The 23,201-nt window shown below is 33.2% G+C and overlaps 1 protein-coding gene across 1 annotated transcript in view; it reads left to right on the forward strand.

Moving 5' to 3' along the window:
* LOC106882439 (DEP domain-containing protein 7) overlaps positions 1-23,201 on the forward strand; it is a 32,381-nt gene that overhangs the window by 6,362 nt on the left and 2,818 nt on the right. The window contains exons 2-6 of the mRNA XM_014933120.3: positions 13,198-13,397; positions 15,426-15,652; positions 16,566-16,735; positions 18,115-18,647; positions 20,559-20,763. Coding sequence (XP_014788606.1) covers positions 13,198-13,397; positions 15,426-15,652; positions 16,566-16,735; positions 18,115-18,647; positions 20,559-20,763 — 1,335 coding nt within the window. The remainder of the gene's footprint in view (positions 1-13,197; positions 13,398-15,425; positions 15,653-16,565; positions 16,736-18,114; positions 18,648-20,558; positions 20,764-23,201) is intronic.

Raw genomic sequence — 23,201 nt, forward strand, 5'->3', positions numbered from 1 at the left:
CTGTACATATATAATGTTAGTAGATAGATGGCATACATTATATGTAGATAAGTAGATAGATCCAGTGTAAATATATGCATGTATATATATGTATCTATATGTATGACCTGTGTGTTACTGTCATTTCTATTTCCTTATAAATTATCATTCTCCCACATATTCAAATGTGTATTATATATTTGTCTGCTTTACTTAATTCCATGTATTTCAAAGCTTCTGAGATGTTTTTTTCTTATCGTTAGCAACCATCTCTTATCTCTCAAGTATTTAGCGTTGATTCGGTCTACTTACACAGATGAGCTTGTACTCACAGTAATTTGTAACACATGGTTTTTATTGTTCCTTTCTTCTCGCTCTTCTTATAGAGCATTATATTTCCAATATTTATTGCAGTTCCTTCCATCATTGTACTGCTACTTTCCATAAAGTATTTCTATTAATCTGTGTGTGTTTATAAGTATATATTGTGTACTTATACAGTTTATTTCATGTGTATGTATGTGTGTATATATATATATATATATATGTGTGTGTCTGTATAATATGTGTATCATTTTACATTTGCTTTCTATGCTGGCATGGGTTGGGCGAGTCACCCCTGCCCAAATCAGTTCTTTGGAAATACTGATCTTTTCCTCTTTGACAGGGTTGGACAAGGAGTGTAGAAGGAACTCACTCACCAACCACTTCATAGCATGCACCGAGTGCCCCTAAACTGTATCAATAGCTTAATGTTATTGTGTTTGTATATATGTTTTTATTATGTCCTCTATACCTTTATATTAATATATCATAGTTTTTAATATGGAGAACCAAAGATAAAACAAGCATTGGTTAAATGTTAAAGCACTCAAGTCAATTTCAGAAATACAATTACATTTAATGATGTAAGTCGGCCACAGATGACAAACAAAGGATAGAGTTATTGTCCACAGGTGAAACTACTACAATTAGTTTATTTGTAATAGTTCTTGTTTACACTAAAGTGTTCTCATACACATACATACTAATTTATACACACACATAAATATACTGATTGTTAAATATACATACACAAGCATACATGCGCACATATATTTAAACATTTATGTATAAATATATGTATATACAATATACATAAATGCATGTGTATGTATATATTTTTTTATTCTTTTACTTGTTTCAGTCATTTGACTGCAGCCATGCTGGAGCACTGCCTTTAGAAAAGTACATTTATGTAAATGTGTGCATGTATAACATATATATATATATATATATATATATATATATATATATATATATATATATACGCACACACATGAATAAATATGCAGATTGTTATACAACATGCATTAGATTATATATATGCACACATTTACATAAATGTACTGTTATATAATTATATGTATATATAAAATACATAAGTGTGTGTGTGTGTGTGTACACACAAACATGCATTTACCCTGATATATACACATATACACACAAACATTTATTATTTATGAACAGTGTTTGCTGATGATGTGAACAAAGCTAAATGCATCAATATAATGATTTTTGAAAGCACTCTACAAATAAAATTGTATCAAACAAAGGTTTCTAATTGTAGTAGTTTCACCTGTGCACCGGAATTAGTCTATTTTGTGTGGCAAACAACTTCCATTTGTAATTGTATTTCTGAAAGTAACTTGATGACTGCTTTAACATTTAACTGATGCTTGTTTAAAAACTATAAATAAATCAAATGCTCTTTAGAAAGTGAATTGGGTGTCATTTTTGAAAGGCTATATGTTGCCTAAAAATAATTCCTTTGTATTTACTTGTTCTTTAGCCTAACTCAACCCTGATCCAATAAACCTATAATAAATGTAATTCCTTTTTTGCACAACAAACCAGTTTCATACAAGGCAATTTTTCTACATACCATGGGATCACATATATAACAAAACAATAATATGATTTAATTTAATTATTACATAGGCATAGGTGTGGCTGTGTGGTAAGAAGCTTGCTTCCCAACCATATGATACCAGGTTAAGTCCCACTGCAGGCACCTCGAACAAGTGTCTTCTGCTATAACTTCAGGCCAACTAAAGCCTTGTGAGTGGATTTGGTTGATGGAAACTGAAAAAAGCCCATCGTATTTGCATCTTTGTGTCTTTGTGTTTGTCCCCAACCACTGCTTGATGGCTGGTGTTGGTGTGTTTATGTCCCCATAACTTAGCAGTTCAGCAAAAGTGTGATAGAATATCCCACAGGCTCAAAAAAAAAATTTGTACTGGAGTCAATTCATTCAATTAGAAATTCTTCAGGGTGGTACACCAGCATGGCTGCAGTTTAATGACTGAAACAAAAGATAAGTGATAAAAGCTTCTATATATCATGCGAAAACACCCTGCAGGCTACAGTAGTCAATTAACTAAAAATATAGTTAAATTTATTCTTTCTGTGTGACCTAGTGGTTGGGGACCTGTTATAGGGCATCTAGGACTTCATTATTTTATGTTTCCTTTTCTTTTTCAGGGCAATAAAGCATAATTTAAGGGTAGTTTGGCTGCTATTTCTTGTACCTTATATTAGCTATGCAAATTCAGTAATCTTTTAGAGTTTAGCTTATAAAATTTTCACAGATATTTTCTATTGTAAACTTTTTTTTTTTGTATGTTTTCATATGAGATTGATATGTGAATTATAAGAGAAAAACACTTGATCTCTGATACGATGACAGGGTTACCTGATATGTAAAGATTTTTCTCATGTCTTATGGTTGTGGATTTACAAATGGCCTTCATACATACTAATGTATCAGTAGAATGTTGACAGGGTAATCTGATACTGGTTTTCATTGTCAAGACTCTTAACTCTCAAGAGTCAATTCCCCCCCGAGGTATGGGTAGCTACTATGTGAAAGTGCAGCACATCAAAAGAGAAAAAAAAATACAGAAGCACTACACAACTGACAAACATTTTGTTAACTTGGAATGCTAAACTAAAATCTTTCTGCATTTATATAGTTTAAAAAGTTTTTGTTCTAAAGTCAATACACTTAGTCATTCGTTGATAGATATACCTAGCTAAGAAATACAAATGACACTTTTGTTTTTATAACACTTGTATGTATATATATATATATATATATATATATATATATATATATATTCTTTTCTTTTATTGTTTTACTTGTTTCAGTCATTGGACTGCAGTCATACTGGGTCTCTCTCTCTCTCTCTCTCTCTCTCTCTCTCTCTCTCTCTCTCTCTCTTCTCTCTCTCTCTCTCTCTCTCTCTCTCTCACTCACTCACTCACTCACTCACTCACTCACTCACTCACTCACTCACACACACACACACACACACACACACACACACACACACACACACACACACACACACACACTGGTAAAAGGCCACAAACCTATAAGGCAGGGATTTCAATTGATTTATCACAAAATTGATCCTCTGATGGGATTTGAACTCAGAAAATAAAGGTGTGAAATTTAATTCTATATAGCATTTAGTTTGGCACCTTACCACTCTTTATACAAATATTGATTGATAACTGAGAGGGGTGTGTGATTTGTATGTCAGTTAAAGGTCATATATTTAACTAGTATGACAGACTCATAATGGCTGTAGAAATTTAGACATTAAAGAGTGTTTTAATAAAAGAAGTTTATGTTCAAACGTAACTTTACATTATCTTTTACTTGCATAGTAGCAACCCACTTATATCTTGTTTCAGTCATTAGATGCAGTCATTGCTGGGGCACACCACCTTGAAGGATTTTTAGCTGAAAGAATTGACCCTAGTGCTTACTTTTTGTTAAGCTTGGTACTTATTCTATTGGTCTTTTTTTTTGCTGAACTGCTAAGTTACAGGGACCTAAACACACCAGCACCAGTTGTCAAGCAATAGCAGGGGACCAGCTTCAGCGGAATCTTGCTTGATAAAACTTAGTTCTTGTTAAAATATTCTACTAAAAGACTGAACAAATGAAAAGTGAATTTTAATTATTATTCTGAGAAAACATATTGACTACCAGGTTACCAAGTCATGGGTAGAGAAATTATTTTTGCAGACCATGAAATTGAGTCAGTGGTCACTATGCTCCAGTTCTAAGATGGTGTAAAACCTGTTTTGGAAATGATAGAGAAGATAAATATAGGAAATCTAAACTAGATGGGAGAAGAAATAAAAAAATACAAATGAAATCGAGCAGTTGATAAATTCATCATTTTGTTTGAAATTTTACTCATTCCCAAAGATTGCTTCCTGTAGATTTACTTAGTTCCTGATAAAATAAATAAAAGAAGAAATGTGCAATGAAATATGTTAGTTTCAAGCTACATTTTATGTTGATTAGATTAAGAGAGGATATAAAAGGTCAAAGTATGTAGTACACAAGGTTACTCCATTGAACTGATTATAGTTTTGTTGCACAAGTTGTAGTGAACTAAATTGTTTTATTGAGGACAAATTTGTGCTGAGTTTACTGATTCTTTATACAGTATCATTTAAAGGACTAAAATAATTTCAACTGTAAGGAAACTATACTATTTGAAGAGAAAGATCCATAGTTTTATTCTAACAAATTCAAAGTTGTTATAAGTAATCTTTGGTGACAAGTGGTGGGAATGGAGAGAATTTTAGGGTGATATTAATGAGAGAGACAAAATCATGTCAATATGGTTTACATAAGAATTATTAAAAGGTCAGTTATGATTATCATTTTGGTGATGATAATATTTAAACATTTTATACTGTTTATGATATTGGTTGTAACTGTCATTGCTGTTGAGTAGTTATAAGCGTAGCATTTGAAATTTTACATTTAAAAGTTCTTATTAAAACAGAAACAAAAAAGCAAACCCTAATTGTTTAAAATTTCTATTCTGTGTAAACATGAAATTCACATCAATAAATCAAAATAACAAAGAAAGAAAAGTGTTTAACTCTATTCAAAATGAACTTGAAAGAAATCTGAAGATATTTGAACTATGATAATTTGGCTAAGTCATCAATTGCATACACTTGTATGAATTCTCAAATAATGTTCTAAAGCCAGCTTTTTTGTAATGTTACCACTTACCTACAAGATGTATAGTATCGTCATTGAAGCAGTTAAGATGAAATGTCTTCCATATAGACTTAACATGGTTGTTTTCATGCTAGTGAGGAAAGATTTATATAGTCATTCTTATCTAGTCAATATGGCAGTCAAACCTCTGTTTAATAAACTCTGTCTTTTAAAAGTAAAGCTACAAAAACTTTTATATGGATGTGGACAACATGCCCACAGTACAGATGGGATAACCACTTTATGATTACCAACAGTAATCATAAAGAAGTTCAGCTGATCCACTATGTCAGTGGTTCCCAAATTTTATGGGGCTGCCACATTCCTAGCGCCCCCTCACCCTCCCCACCACAAATATAGACCACTTTCTGCAGTAAATTCAAAACAACTGTATTTCACAAATAAAACATAAACCTAATTAACCTATTAATATTTTTTTTCCATCTATTATTCCATTTTGGCCACCCCATTATCATCCCACTTTTCTTCAACGCCTCCCTGGATCTTTCCACCGCCCCCCAGGGGTGGGCAATACCGCCCACTTTGGAAACCACTGCTTTATATGAATGTCTAAAGTAGATTGCAACTATACATTTTAATGGCCACACCTATATTATTTTATGTTTACTACAACATAGGAACTTGATAGTTAATAAAAGTATTGTAAACATGTATTTGAAAGAATTACATGTTTACAATACTTTTATTAACTATCAAGTTCCTATGTTGTAGTAAACATAAAATAATATAGATGAAAGAATTACTTGTTCTAACCCATCTTAGATAAAAATATATATGAAAAAAATCAAACACCTAAAGATGATTGATTGAACAAATCAAACTAGATTAAAGTACATCAAAACATAAAAAAATGGAATTAATATTTTTTCTTTTTTTTATTTGTGTTTCAATCATTGGATTGCACCCATGCTGGGCTTTAGCCAATTATATTCAGTACATTGCGAGTACTTATTTTATTAGAGTAGAACAAAAGGCAAAATTGGGAAGAAACTGAGGGATTGAACTACCACAAATTACTTTCTGTTTGATGTACTGAATTTTTGGCTTCCCACAGATATACTTGCATATGTTTTGCAGGAGTAACTGTTGTAAGAAGCTTGCTTTCCAGCTATGTGGTCATAGGTTCAGTCCCACTATGTGGTACCTTGAGCAAATTTTTTTTGCTATAGCCCCAGATCAACCAAAATTCTGAATAGTTTTGGTAAATGAAAACAGAAGCTTGTGTGTGTGCATATGCATATGTGAGTATTTAGACATGTGATGATTGTAAATTATCATTATCATCATAGTTAGGGTGTTTCCAGTCTTCCATGTAAAACCTGTCTAGCTAGGTAAAAATATTATCTTGCTTGGAAACTGGTGAGAGTTGGTGACCTGAAGGGATCTGGCCATCGAAAATCTGTCTCAACAAATTTCGTCTGTCCTGTGTGAAAAAGTGCATGTTAAATGATGCTGATGATCTGGCAGGCATCTGCACAGTTTCTGTATCAAATTTTCCTCACAAGACTTTAGTTGATTTAAGTTTTTTTTTTGTAAAAGATATTTGCCCAAAGTAGAGTGCAGAGAGATTGAGCTTAGAATCCCATGATTACTTCTTAACCATACAGATATGCCTGCTTGGAGAATTAAAGTTGTTTTTGCAATAATTTTCCTCGGGAATTTTTGGTATTTAAACAGAATTATAGTCTTACTAGTTCAGTGATATTCACTTTTTCAAACCAAAAGCAATGAATTGCTAAGTCAATCCTGATGGGTCTTGAACATAGAAACAGCGAAGCATCAAACAAGCGAAATACTATAAAACATGTTCTAAGTCACTTTTATTATAACAGTTAAAACCAGAGTTATGTTTTATGCCTATTATTTGGGTCTCATTAAGTAGTTTGGAGATTTTCTTTTTCTTTTTCTTTTTTTTTTTTTTTTTTTTTTGGAAGTGCTTTGTATTGATTTTTCTGTTAACTTGGAGTGAGAAAAAATAAAGCAGGTACATCCTTCTTTAGAGACACAGTACAATAGCTGGCTTTGCACTCATGATCTATCCTATACTTCATAACCTAATCTCGCAACTACTTTTCTGCTTTTAAAAAGTAAGCATTTCAAAAATGTTACTTTCTTCAGCAACTGGAATATTTTACTTTTATTGCTTTGTAATTTGTTTCACTGAAACTTCATACTGTGGCCCATTTATATCAGGAAATATGTATATATAAGCTGACTGACCCATATATATATATATATATATATATATATATATATATATATATATATATATATATATATATATATATATATATACATACACACACACACACACACACACACATATACATATTATGTAGCTATGTTGTCTGACCCTGTGTGAGCTATCTGTTTTACTAATGAAACACATCCAGGTCATCTCTCATGGGGTTGACATAAGGGGAATATGTATGTTGTCAATCATGATATACATGTATACAATATACATCAAGTAGATTCCTGAACTGTCAGTGTAGACCTTCTTTGTAGGAAAAGCATGTTTAAGGTGAGTCATTTAATGTAAGGTGTATAAACGAACACAAAGGAACATGTACATGAATAGAACCAAGTATTTCTCTTCAACCTGTTAATTGTCTAACTGACATTTTAGTATATAGAGTTTCACGAAATTACAGAATGGCTGTTTTTCCAGATTGCTTAATCTGTCCAAAATATGAACTGATGTCTAAAAATTCAAGAACTTCAATTTGAAAGCATTCCAAACACATTTTGTATCATTGTGATATGTGTCAATTGTATTATCAATATATTTGCATACCAGCGCAGTCGTCTCTCTTGCACACCACATCTGATGCTTCTTAAATCCAACTTCTTTCTCAGTGAGCTTACACTCTGCCATGTATGCACACAGATATTACACATCCAGCGGAGTATACTGGCCTCATTCCTTGCAAGCTTACGCATGTCCTCAACAGTCACAGCCCTTGTTTCACTGTCATGTAGCATGGCTGTTCGTACACATGCGTCATACAGTCTACATTTTACTCTGAGCGAGAGGCCCTTTGTCACCAGCAGAGGTAGGAGCTCCCTGAACTTTGCCCAGGCTATTCTTATTCTAGCAGCTACACTTTCAGAGCTACTGACCTGGTCCCCTAGGTAATGAAAGCTATCAACTACCTGTAGTTTTTCTCCCTGGAATGTGACAGAAGCTGTTCTCTGCACATTTTCAGTGTTTATAGCACCTGATGGTAATCTTGAGTTTATTAGAATAAATTCAAAATAGAATTTTACGCAATATATCTGTTCATAGAATCTTATTACCACAGATAATGTATTTTAGGTAATAAAAATTTTGTGTAGCATTCACACTTTTTAACCTATTTTTGTTAGCAATAAAATATGATATTCAAACATTTCAAATGTTAACACCTATTGTTAGATATCAGAAGGAGATAATTTACTCTAGTGTGGTTTGAAATGAATGATATTAGTGATATTGACAAAGTAATAAAGGGTGTATTTTTTTTTTAAATCATTTTCTAGCAATGTTAAATATATATCATTTGACATTGTTTGAAATGATGGCAGCTTGTACTTTATTGCACATAAAAAATAAAAAAACTGAAAATTGATATTATAAAATTTAGTTTTGAATTTCATTCCACTAAGCTTCATAATTTTCCAATAAATTTAATCTTTTAGTAATTTTTCCACTTTTTACTTAAAATAGCTTTCAAAAATTTCTAGTTTAGCAATATCTAAATCAAGACTATTATTGGATTGTGAACTGGGAACTCACAGATAAAACTCATTCATTTACAATTTATTTTTAAAAAATAATACTTCATCAGACTCAATGTGTAGTAAGAAAATATAAAATTCCAAGAACTTTGAGAGGAAAATGAAAATACATAGGTTAGCTCATCAACACAGCTGAGATCAACAAACATAAACAGATAAAATATTCATCCACAATTGGAGTTACTGCTTTGTGCAATTCCCAGCCTCTATATTTTATGGGTTGGACTACTCACTTCTACATATGTGCAGAGCCTGAAATAGAGCATTTTATAATTTTTACTTTATTAATATTACCAGACAGCACTGAGTAGTACAGCTTGTCAGTCTGTCTATCTATTTGTCTGTCTGTCTGTGAATGAATGGTATTTGAATTTTTAGATGGTCTTCATAAATTTTTAGAGTAAAAACGATTGTTCTCTTTAGAACATTTAAAATAAATGTTTCCAATTTTAAGCCAGTTATCAATTATCTGTAGACCTTGTGTTGTAGTTAGTTACTGATTGGTAGATTAAAAGTAGATCATTAGGTTATATAATTATGTATCTTTCCTATCAGCACTAATGTGCTAATTGTAATTTTTCTTTCAAAATTAAAAACATTACTTCATAGATTTAGGTCATGTAGAGAGTCTATGATAGTAAAAAAGAAAAGAGTGTAAAATTATTTTAATCACTGAATATTGCTGCTGGACCTCTTAAAACATTGCTGCATCTCCAAGGTGGCACTTTGATTTCAAAACTAGAAACTTGATCACCTTCGCTTTACTTTATGTATGATTAACTATTAAAATTTTTATGTATTTAAACTACTTTGACACCAATTTTTTTAGACTTACTAGCAACACCCACCTCCTTTACTCCTAACCATTTTTTGACCACTTGCACTTCCCTTCATCATCAAGACATCTCTGTCAACTTCGAAAACTTCTGGCATAGAACTTTTGTTGGTTCACAAAACTCCAACATTACATGATCAAAGAAACTTGTTGATGTTTTCAAGCTTCTTCTTGACCATCATATTTGTGGCTTCAATTAATCTGTCATAAGCTATGATATATTCTCTAGTTTTATTTTCATTATCACAGCAAAAGCCTGTTAGAGCATTTTTTTTTGTTTACTTGTTGGTTCAGATCTTGTGTCTAATTTTTTTTTAAATTTCCCTTTTCACCTTTTTGTCTTCATTTTAATGCTCACTTTACCATGCTTGCATGCAGTTTGAGGCAGATTTTCTATGGCCAGATGCCCTTCCTGTCACCAACCCATATCTATCTCCATGCAAGGTAATGCTTTTCACAGAAGGCAGGAAAGGAACATCATCACTCATCTGATAGTGGTGTTCATATACAACCATCACATGATGTTAAGACAAGTGTACACACACACACACACACACACACACACACACACACACACACACACACACACACACAGATGTTCCTTTCGGTTTCTGTCCACTAAATCCATTCACAAGGCTTTGGTCAGCCTGAAGCTAAAGTAGAAGACTGAACCTGAGACCACATGGTTGAGAAGCATGCCTCCTAACCCCACAGCCATGCCTGCACCCTTTTATATAACCTTGAAGCATATACAGACTGAAATTACCACTGGTGTCAACATGACTATTTAAACCATAGTCCTTTGGTTGAAATCAGCAAATGAACACAAGTGAAAAAATACTATTTTGACATTAAATTCTATGTTGCTGTATCACATGAGTTATATGTTTTGCCTTTTTCCAGGTTAGCATAGGTGGAGGTGGTCATTGTTTTTAAAACTAAATGTCCTTTCTATGTTTAACCTCTAAAATATGAAGTAGAAAGACCTGTTTATTGTTGTACAGTAAGGTTTGAACTACTTTCCATGTGATCAGTGATGTAACAGCTTAGCTTCCAATTATTGTGCCTCTGATCAAATATATAAAGCAAGGGCATCTGTGTTTAACATTGATCTTCATTTGTTGCTTTGAAGATGTGTGATCACTTATATAGCACTTTAATTCATTTTAAGTTAACCTTGCCTTGAGAAATGGGTCTTGTAGTTCTTAGTCCTTATGCTAGGATATTATGACATAAAGTATATAAGAGACTTCTTTCTCTGAATATAACACTAAAATATTGCAGGTAACCATATCAGGATGATCTGATAGCTAATCTCTATCTAGGCATACTAAAGCAAGTAGAACTCTTAACTTGGATAAGTTGGAGTGCTATGAGGAGTTGAAAATTCTAGCATTTCAAGCTCTATCAGAAGGAGTTATATATAAAATAATAATTAGTAGTAGCAACAGAAGCAATATTAATACCAAAAGGTAATATTTATCTCTACTTAAAAGTGGATGTTGTTAGAACACAAGCACTTGAAAACAAGTGCTTATCTGTAACACAAAACCACGAGGTTCTCTCATGTTAACTGTCACAGTATTCTGTGGTCTAACACAATGTCCACTTTTATGTGGCGATAAATATTAACTTTATATATATATAATTATTAAATGATGGTATGTGTATACATATACATGGACACATACACATGGACACACACACACAGATACATACAGGTACACACACACACGGGCATACACACATATTGGCACACACACACATATGGGCACACACACACATATGGGCACACACACACATATACGGGCACACACACACACATACAGGCACACAAGCACGCACATACGGGCACGCACACACATATGGATACGCACACACATGGGCACACACACATAAGGGGACACATACATACAGGCACGCATGCACACACACACATACTGGCATGCACGCCCACATGCATACGGGCATGCACACACACACACATGCATATGGGCACGCACGCACACATGCATACATACACACATACATACCCACGTCAGATTCATGCTATTTGTTATTAAAAGTATGTAGGATATATTTTCTCAACAGCAAAAAATGAGGTTGCTATAAGAAGAGAAAATATCTCATTTTGAGTTAACATTTGCATTCTCATTTTTTGAATATGCTAATAATCAGAGGAGATGGATGGAAGAGTTATATAAATATTTATTATGACAACTAAGGGTGAGGTTTTGGTGAGAACCTAACATACCACAGTTCTGTTTTTACTGTGTTAATTCTTGCTGACACAGATCACCTAGTTTCCTTGAATTTGTATGAGCCAGTAGTCTTGAACTCTAACCACTTAAGTTTCAACTTGAATATTACTTGTAATTATGTAAAAATGAACCTGTAGTGACATGTTTCCACCAGGTTGTAAAAATCTTGTATATACATGAACAAACAAAAGGAATTAAAAAGAAAACAAGACTTGTTAAATTTATTACTCGTCTGTCAGATTTTCAATACTATTTTACCATACTTGGCATTCTACCAATCAGATATAATATGGGAATGAAAGAGCTGATAGTTGTCCGAGTTTTATTTTAATATTTCTTGCTTTTCCTAATGACATTTCTCTAGCAAGTTAAAAAAGTTCACTTTCCAACCACATGGTTCTGGGTTCAATCCCACTGAGCAGCACCTTCAGTAGTGTGTTCTACTATAGCCCCAGGTTGTCCAAAATTTTGTGAGTGGATTTGGTAGACAGAAACTAAAAGAAGGCTGTTGCACATATGTATTTGTTTACATTTGGAAGTTGACAAAATTTTCTCACAACAAGTGATGTTGTCACTTCTCCCAGCAAATCATCCACTGGACTTGCACATTTGAAGTTGCATAGGAAAAAAGATCCATTACTTGAAAAACAGATAAGTCTTAGCAACCGGAATGGCATCAGACTGTAAAACATTGCTTCAATAATACATTTGTCTAACCCTTATTAGCATGGAAAAATGGATGTATAATTTTAATTTTTATATAGATATACCTGCAAGCCATATTGTTTTTAAAGAGTATGAAACTTGTTTAGTATGACATTTTAGATTCTCAACTTCTATCTTCTAATAATAGATAATTTCACTAAATAGAGCACTCAGTTGTAAATAAAATGGCTGAATTGGTCACTCATACCTGACCTTTGACATTACAGTATATAATTTATTTACTGACCTTTTTCAACCTAACAGAAAATAAGAATTCTTTCTGTATCACTCATGGTTAAGCGGCTCACCTTATAAATAGGATTCACCGTAATAAGAAATCTTACTTCATAGATGTAAAAGTTTGTAAAACTGCTCATCTCCTGCAAAATGTAGAAAATGGTTTTAAACAGATTTTCAAAAAGATTATTCATCTAATGCCTTGTATATTTTCAAAGCTATTGTTATTATACTGAATTAATTTGTAGTTATTTTCTATATATTGCTTCCACTATTTTTTTCTTTTGTTTTTTAAATTTCAGCTCCATTCAGAGCCACTCAAATATGGAATTCTATTGTGGCATATTTAAAAGAAAACGTTGAAGTGAAACGGCGACGCCATATCATGAAGTACTACAACAGCTGTTTCACAGGCTGCTCTGCTGTGGATACAGTGTATGCTTACCTGACAACTGATAAGGAGGTATTTAGTGGTAACATATCACGAGACAAGGCTGTCAAAGTAAGTTCATCACTAATTAATATCATCCATTTTTTTTGCAACATCTATTCTGCCACTTTTCTATATATTTTATATTGACCTTTGTAACTATGTGGTTTTGTGTTCAGCTCTGCATTGCACCTTGAGCCCTTGAGCAAGTGTCTTCTATTACATCCCCAGGTTGATCAAAGCATTGTAAATGGATTTAAGAAGTGGAAACTAAAAAAAAACTTTGTCATATGCAGTGTGTGTGTGTCTGTGTGTGTTTGTTGTATGATGTCAAGACTCACACAATAGTTGTAAATGAGTGTCACCATCATACAAGTGGGCTTTTTTTGTATCCAATGTTCCATGAAAGCCTATCTGGTCACAGGGAAATATTACCAGGCTCAGAAACAGGAAGGGCATCTAGCTTTAGAAAATCTGCCTCAACAAATTATCTGAGACTCATGCTTATGGATATCAAAACAGGGACAATAGTCACAGTTTATAAACAAGTGTATTAATTTTGGAAATAATACATTTCTAAATCTCTCAGAGATTTATGCAGTAGTGATACGATGAAGTAGTTGTATGCTGTTAACTTAATGTGACAGTAAATATAAGGACACAGGAAATGTGTGTCAAGGCCAACAGGAAGCGGTGCAGCTTCCTAGGTCTAACCAGCAGTAGTATTATTCCCTTCAGGGGACTGTCACATTAAGTTAACAGCATACAACTACTTCAAGTGTATTAACGTTTAAAAGTTTCCAGAGGGCATCATTGGTTCACTGCATTTATGACAGTGTGAGTAATAAGGGAGTCACTGGTTTCTCATTGATGTTTATATTCATCAATATACATCAGTGATGCAATAGGCTTTTGCATATTTTCAGTCTCCTAAATTTCGCTCTCAAGATATTGCACAGTGAGATCAGCCTCGTGTGGGAGAGAAGCAAACTTAATCACAGCCATGTCTGCACTTTTCCACTTGTTTTTTCTCCATGCTTGCACAAGTGATCAGATCTCCGGCATTGTATATCACCAAACAGCACAGTCCTATGTCATCCTCTTGTAAGATGCAACATCTTGAGACCAGTCTTCATCACCTTCATTCCAAGTCATCCTTTGTTTCCCTCTTCCAAAAGTTACATTCAGTTTCAGTGCTCACAGTTTCATCACCCATATGCATCACATGTCAGGTGCAGTCCCAGGAATTTTTCAAAGGAGAGCACAAGGTCAAAAGGGACATAACATTATTTAGAAGGGTGCACTTCTTTTCTTGAGGGAGTACATACCCCTCAGGCCCCTGCATGCCTGTACAAGTGAAGTTTTCTCTCAAGTCATCTGCATTTAAAGTTTGTCTCACTACTATGCATATTGCACATCATATGCAATCACCATACAATCTACCTTTAAACCTTTAGCATACATATTACTCTGTCAAATATAATACTTATTCACATTTTAAAAAGCTAATCACGTACCATCTCATAACTTTGTGATTTCGAAGATGTGATTGTTTACTTTTAGAATGACATTGCAGGGTAGGTGTATGGGATTGGATCTAGTCATTTTGAACATAAAACAGATGGAATATTTGCTGGATATGGCCAGCTTAAATGCTAAAGGGTTAATTCTGAGGGGGAAGCCCTTTGTTGCCAGCTGAGGCACTAGCTCTGTTCTTACTCTGGCTGCTATATTTTGAGAGTACTGACCCCTTCTAATTTGGTAACCTAGGTAGCAAAAACTATCAACTACTCCTAGAGAGCCTCCTGTGTTTTTGAGAGCTTGTTTTGTGGCTATTTGACAAAGTCTGTGTGTTGTTTTTGTGCTTATTGTTCCAGCTACATATGATGTCTCTTCTCTGTTAGCCTGCTTGTAATCCCACAATATTGCCAGTGTATCCATAGTTTACACTGGAAACACCACATGGAGTTTCTACCTCTATTTTTTCGATTTGATTTATCACTCTGCCAGAATGATAAATATTTAAATAATCATGAAAGAACATTTTTGTTATGGATAAAATAAATATCAAATGTATAACTGCTAATGTTAACATTTCAGGTTTGTCAGACAATATTGGACAAAAAGATCTTTGAAGCTGTCTCTGTATTTGTACGAAACAGCTACACTAACTCTTCAAAAAAGCCAATATTTGAGGATAGCAACAGCAAGTTATATCGTTTTGTCCAGAACACCAGTTCACCTACAACCACTTCACAACAAAATGACTCTATTTCTTCAATAGAAGGCATTGAGCTTGAGGAAAATAACAAAAGTATGGAAACAGAGTAAGTAATCAATATTTTTTACTAAATAGTGTTTCATCTTGTTAATTGCTAGAGCCTTGAATACTAACACTTAAATTGTAATTTCAATTATATCTACCTACTCTCGCTTTTACTATTCTAGAAAATGTCTTGTTCTCTAATAATTAATACATCTGCAAGAAGAACTCAAAGAAATACATTACCAATCATATTGTAAAGTTCAATCAAACGGACTTTAAGGCTCTTTATTAGTCAATATATCCCAACAGTATATTAGCAAAATGCTTTTGCCAACAAAATCTGATTGGTACATTTTGATTCCTTGAATTTACTATGTAAAAACACTGCTTGTATCTATACAGTTTATTTTATATTGATTTATTAAATTCTTCTGCATTTGAATTTGTTTTTCAAATAGTTTGACCTGTGTTCATTATTTCTATGTATGAAAATATACATAAATGTGCAATTCCATTGTAAATATACATATAAGTGAAAGTATGGCTGTGTAATTCAGAAGTTCTCTTTGAAACCATATTTGATACCACTGCACATAACCATAAACAAATAGCTTTTCTCCTATATTCAGGTTGCCCAAAGCCTTGCTAATGAAATTAGGTAGATGGAAAATTCACAGAAACTCTTTGGATGTGTGTGCACACATACACACACATAAATTCAAATTAATATTTCAAGTGCTTAAGGCATAATGGCTTCTGTTTCAATAAACATAGGCTATTAGAGTATAGATTTTCATAAAGCTACTTTGCCCATGTGGAATTTAAACTGATGATAAATCTGAATTCCAATAGATAAATATCCTTTAAACTTGCTTTTTTGTCAAATATGTTTTTCAACAATAATACATAGAACCAATCCAAAACTGTTTCTAAATTGGAAATAAAATTAATTCTTTGTTTTTTTTGTCTTTTAGTCCTATATCTCGCAGGATCTCATTGGACCCAAGCCTTATCTTCCATTCTAGAAATACAGATGAACCAACAACTCCACAGCCACTTATGCGTGTGCGAAGTACAGGGTCAATACAACTTTTCCAAAGTACTCCAATTACAAAGAAACAAGAAAGTACTTTATCAGTTGGATGTAAGTTACTTGGATATTATGTTTTGATATTGTATTGTTTTATACAAGCTGCTCTGTCTTATCCTAAGATCTCAAGACAGCAAGTTAGATGTTCACACTGTAGGTATTGTATATAGGTAACAATGGCATAATTCAAGCAAAGGAGACAAAATTCTAAGAATCAAGACTTCATTAAAAAAAATGATATTTTAAAGGTTCTCATATTTTCAGATTGACAGTGTTTTCTTAGGATATGGAATGACAGCTATAGTGCCAAACTAAATATTTTGTTGTATTTATATTCTAAGATTAAATCCCATCAAGATCAACATTCTTCTGCCTCTAATAATACTGTTTACAGACCCAGGTACAAGGTCATAGATTTTAAAGAATGTATGTCAATTGAAACCAACCCCAGTATTTGACTAGCACTTATTTTATCAATTCTTTGGAAGTCAGTTGATTTCAGTGAAATTTGCCTTAAAAATAATGATAATGTTTCTAACACAGAACAAGACCAGCAATTTTGGTAAGGATTTAACTGATTACATCACTAAATTAGCTCACTTAATAATGGTTTCAAATTTAGAGGTAGGGAGATCGTTGCTTACATTGACCTCTGTGCTCAACTGGTACTTATTTCATGGACCCTGAAAGGATGAAAGACATAGTTAACCTTGATGGTATTTGAACTCAGACTGTAAAGATCCATAAGAAATGTCACTCAGCATTTTGTCCAGCTTGCTAACTATTGTGCTGTATTACTGCTTTAACAATAATTATTAATAGTTATGTTCTGAGATCAAATCTTGTCAAGATCAACTTTGCCCCTTTTCTGGTGTTGATCACAAACACAAAGCATGTGCTGTAGTTAATTCAATCAAATAGATCTTCCTGCCACCATAAGAACTCATTATGTCTTCTCTCTGGTTTCATGAGAGCATTTCGCTCTAACATCAGCTACATTTCTGTACTTCTCAGGTGTAAAGCATTGCTTCACAGCATAAAAAGTGTAAAATTATCTTTTTCTTAAATTCTATGTTATTTCCAGTACAAAAATAGATTGTTAAAAACATTTTTGGGGGAATTGTGGCAGCTGAGGATTAAACATATTAAATTATTAATTTAAATGTCATTTGTTCAAAATAATACAAGTATTGTGTGGTGTTCTTTAACCAGGTATATTTAGCTTGAGTGCACCATTGAAAATCATGTACCCCTTTTACTGTATGGCTGTTTATTTGGTAATAGAAAATCATAATCACATATTTTGCAAATTCTCTTCTTCTAACTTAATAAAGGAAACAAATATAGATGAGTTTTGTGCTAATTGAACAAAAGGTTATTTAACATTTTCTGTCTCACAAAGATTTAACTTAAAATTTTTTTTTATCTTTCAGTGAAAGACGATGTTCTTCGCCAGGTATCACTGTGTGAACTGTTGCGTTTACTTGATATCCACATTTTAGATGGATTTCTTGCACATTTACACATGGAAGATGGTTCTAGGCAGAATGGTTGGACAAACTATGGACTTTCATATGCAACTTGTGCCTCACCAATGTTTGGCAAAAGATCACATGACCCTTTTTTAACAGCTGCTATGGACTGTCTAGCAACTTCCACACAAGACTTACCTGGATTGAGAAAAGAAGGTTTCTGTGTACCACTCTCTTTAGAGGAGAAACAGCATCTATTTGAGACAGTTGTTAACCATTACAAAAATTTAGATGAACCTCTTCTATCATCATGGGACTTAGACTTTCATTTATCTATTCGGAACATGATTCTTAATGGATTTGAAGAAAAGGCTAAACATGCTTTTCATCTGTATTCTCTCATACTTCCAAGATTCCAGAAAGAAAAACTTATTCGAATTCTGAATTTTATTCAAATAGTAACACACGATGAAGAACTACAACAGTGTAGTCAGGTAAGAAAGAAAGCATCCATTTCCATTACTTTATAACTAAATAAAGTCAAAAACCAATCATAATTTTTTAGGTTAACTCTTGTTACAAACATCAGATCAATGTATAACACCTTACTGTGTTAAAAATCAGTATTGGCCTATTCTGCTCAGGCTAAGTGGCTGCTTAAATATCCTGAGAAACAACCAAGATAAATATAGGGATTAAATGTTATGGTTAACTACAGGTGTTCTGTAGAGTAATTGGTAATGATATTGTCCCACAAGTCAAGACACATGTCAAAGAACCCATTGCTCTTTTATCGTTACATATTACTATGTATGAGGTGTCATTTACATAAATTAAGATTGCTACTTTTGGTACCTTGTTTCACTCATACATATTGGTTACTGTAAATGTTCAATTCATACTACTAAAGTGAATTGATGGCAGCTGTCACTCTATAACATTTATAACAGAGAAATTACTGTAAAGCTCTGTGTTCACAAAGCAACTTTTTTCCCAAAACTTTTGAATTTTTTAAATTAAAATTCTTACTTTCTAGATGAGAAAAATTTACTATATTATGGATTCATTATCCTTAAAGTGTCTACATGGTTTGCTCCACCTGCAAGAAATAGCAGCTAAACCTCAAATAAAACACAACCTCCTGTCAATAAAAAAATAGAATGATGCATTGTATGATGTAGTCCTAGATAGACTGTGGTCTGGATCCACAAAAGATGGGCTGGTCACAACTGGATTTCATCTGATCATAAGGGCTGACCTGATACAAAATAATGAAAACAACCATCATCATTTCTTTATGTTGGGGTTTCCTACTGGATACTTTTTTCTACTACCAACCATTTTTATTTTGAAACATGTGAAAACTCTTTTACATGTTCTCCCAGAACTCTAACTGCAATTTATTCTTTTACAGTCAGGATACTTACTATTGTATTACTGAGTATACATGCATATGATGCATTTTATTGTTGAATAAGCTCACTTGGCAGTTAATCTATGCAGTTATACCATGGTATCATTATCATTCCAATTCTCAGATGACATGCATATTTTATGTCCTTCTCTTCTCTCATATTCATGCCTCCTTCTTCCTGACAAGTTTCCTCTTCTCTTCACATACCCTTGTCTTAACATCATTTCACACATCATATTGAACTATGCAGAGGTGCCAGAACAATGTTCTTATTCCCTGTTGTGTATTCCCCTCTCAAATTTCCTCCTGTCTCTCTCTCTCTCTCTCACTCTATTCCTCACGTTTCTTTTTCTCTCACTTCTCCACTACCATAACATCCCTCTATCATTTCCTACTTACACATCTCTCTTATATGATTATCTCAATCATTCGATCACTTTTCTTGTACACCCCCTCTTCTTCCCTTCTTCATTCCCTTCTCATCCTTCATCCAGCTTCTACATACAGTGACCTAAAACTTTAATTTTGGGGTATTATAGACCATGAGTGAAAGTCTGCATGGGGGAGATGTGAACTTTACAAACTGCAATCAAGGCAATTTGCCTAGGAGAATAGAATTGAATGAATACTTGCATGAGGGACACATAGTGAAGGCAGCCAATTTAAGAAAGCAATAACTTTTTTTTTTAAATGGCAGTATACAGGAGATATTTTAGTCATAACAGGCATCTCTTCTTGATGGTGACACAAAATGTCCCCAGTCCATGCTATAAAGTGGTTGGTGATAGGAAGGGTATCTAACTTTTAAAAATAATGCCAAAATCATACCAAGTATTTTCCTGTCTCTACTTCGTCTCACTCTCACCTCCTCCTCTCTCTTTTTCCTCCTTCCTGTCTCAATAGTTTTATGAAACAGCTTTAAAATGATTGTTCATTTATCTTTGATTTGACATCATTTCTTTATAAAATTATGTTCTCGTTTCATCTTCAGATGTACAGCACTCATCCAGTTATACGAGTATTCACTGATTCCATTTTAAGGCATCCCCTTATGGCTCATGAACTTGCTGTGATTGTTGTCAGTTTCTTCCTTGATAATTATGGACTGCTCTCAGACCCACCACCCAAATATATTCAAGATAATGTGAATCACATTTTAAGTGAAATTGAAGCTGGAAAGCATGTTCCTTATCAGCGTAAGTTACATTTTCACATTTTGAACATGAAGTTGTTAGTATTGGTTAAGAAAACAATTATCAGTAATGTTCTGCAATGGGTCATATTGGTTCCAGTTGACCGGCCAAAATCATTTGATCATATACCATTCACTACCTATATGATATTCTTGACAAAGTCATTTAATCGAAATAGCCCAGTCAATCTGCTAGCATAACCTCAAATCAACTGAAGTTTTGAGTGAATTTGGTAGACAGAGACTGTAGAAGCTTGCTGGAAGGACAATTCATATTCTTAATCCATCATCCTATTTAACACTATCCATTGGCACTTGGATGCCTTAGTGGAATACTCTGTTGCAAGCATTTGGGCCAGGGCTTCAGGTTAAAGGTGATTTCCTTTCTTCTCAAAAGTATTAGAGGCCCTATAAAGGATCATTGATGCAGCTCTTTCTCTCCTATCTCATCTAAAACTATATCTGTTAACCCTTTTCATATAAAAACACATGAAGTAACCTTTGATTGTAAAATTTATGTTCTTAGAACCAGCTTAATAATTGCAAAGTTACTTTATAAAATTCTTCATTTTTAAAATTAACTGAAACAAAGGCAGTATTTTTAAAGAGAAATATGGTAACAAAAATGTTAACAGAGACCAAGGAAAAGTGCATTTTACCATTGTAAATTAACTCGATTTAAGGCCTAACATTTGTAGGAAAGAATTAACTCTTGTATATTACTGGTACTTATTTTCTTCATTCTCTGACTGATGAAACATAAAAGATGATCACAACAGGATTTGAATTCAGGTCAAAAATAAATAGTTCTAAGTTTAGGACATTTCGCCTGGTGCTCTACTTATTCTTCCAACTCAACATTATATAAAAACCAACATGAGAGTTTCTACATAGTAGCTTGACTTATGCAAACCACATCTTATCTTGAAAAGAGAAAGAACACATTAGAGATTGTAGTCCTAGATATATTACGTTTGGAAAGTGGATGATTACAAATGAAGCACTTTTGAATATAGCTTTTCTTCAGATAGATTTGAAATAGGAATTATAATGTTTTATTCAGGATAGTGTTCTCATCTTCATTGTTATAATTACAACAGCCAAATGTGACTGTTACAACCAATATGTGGACACTAGTTGAAAATAAGTGAGTGTGATTTAGTATGACTTAGCTGATGGTCAAGTTACTAAAAACCATCCATTCTTTCAGTAGGCTGCTGATAATGATTAGATTGACCTTATTACATCCTCTTACAACATTAATCTTGTACTGAAATGAAAATATGATTGTTGTTATTGCTATTATATCTTCACTATGAGACATAAATCTTCAATTACTGAGATCATTAAATGCCTTAAAAAAAAAAAAAAAAGGCTCATGGTTGAAACCCCTTTTTATCTGACTAATGGAAGAATTTTTCCTGGCCAATTTTAGAAATCAACATTATTATTATTAAAAGGGAAATTGTCAATTTTGCCTTCCATCCTTTAGTAGGCTTTGTTGCTTGGATGGGTCACTCTAATTTGCAATAATTCAACTGCACAGTTTCAGAATAAGCATATTACTGTAATTTGTTTTAGCAGTTCCTCTAAATTTATGATGATGATGATATTAATTAGGATTAGGCTCAGGATTTATGATTAGGAGTTAGGGTTCAGGGTTAAACATAGAAGGGGGTGTACTTTTTTTTACAGAATCATGATTTTGTTTTAAAGTAAGATTATTTTAGAAAAAGCAAAGCTGAAGAAATTGTTGGAAAAAATGTTTTATTTACATTTATTATTTTATTACTTTTTAACATTTTTAATAGCATTGTTTTTCTAATCAATGCATGACCAAACCATTAGGCCTAGCTTATTCATATTTAAACCAAATGTACTAAGACAACATCTAAAGTTTGTGTAGATGGAAAAGTAAAATGCTTTCATCTTATGAACTTCAAACAGATAGGAAAACTACTTCCCACCAGGATCAGAAAATTTGTTGCATGCACCTGAATGCTTATGCTACCCAGCCTCTGGCCAGAATCTATTCTCTCTTTCTCTCTCTCTCTCTCTCTCTCTCTCTCTCTCTCTCTCTCTCTCTCTCTCTCTCTCTCAATTTGTTTTATGCTACCAATCACCCTTGATATCCAATGAAGAAAGACAGACCAAATTACCTGCTTTCTGATGTGACATCACTTCCTCTCCCACTTCCAGACCTCATGTCTCCCTTCACTCCTCCACAGTTTGTTCTGATATTAAAAATTTTTGAAATTTATAAAATAACTGTAAATTAATTTAATAAATAACAACTAACTCAAATATTACATGAATCAAAAGTGCATTAAAATAATTGTAATTTTCTTAACTTTGAACAGGTTCAAAAACCTTTTCTTGATTTTTTTTTTTAACTCTCCATGAATGCAAATATAAGATTACTTTTTTGTTGATGCATCAAAA

Source organism: Octopus bimaculoides, chromosome 2 (genome assembly GCF_046866305.1).
Source record: "Octopus bimaculoides isolate indiv1 chromosome 2, ASM4686630v1, whole genome shotgun sequence".
NCBI lineage: Eukaryota > Metazoa > Mollusca > Cephalopoda > Octopoda > Octopodidae > Octopus > Octopus bimaculoides.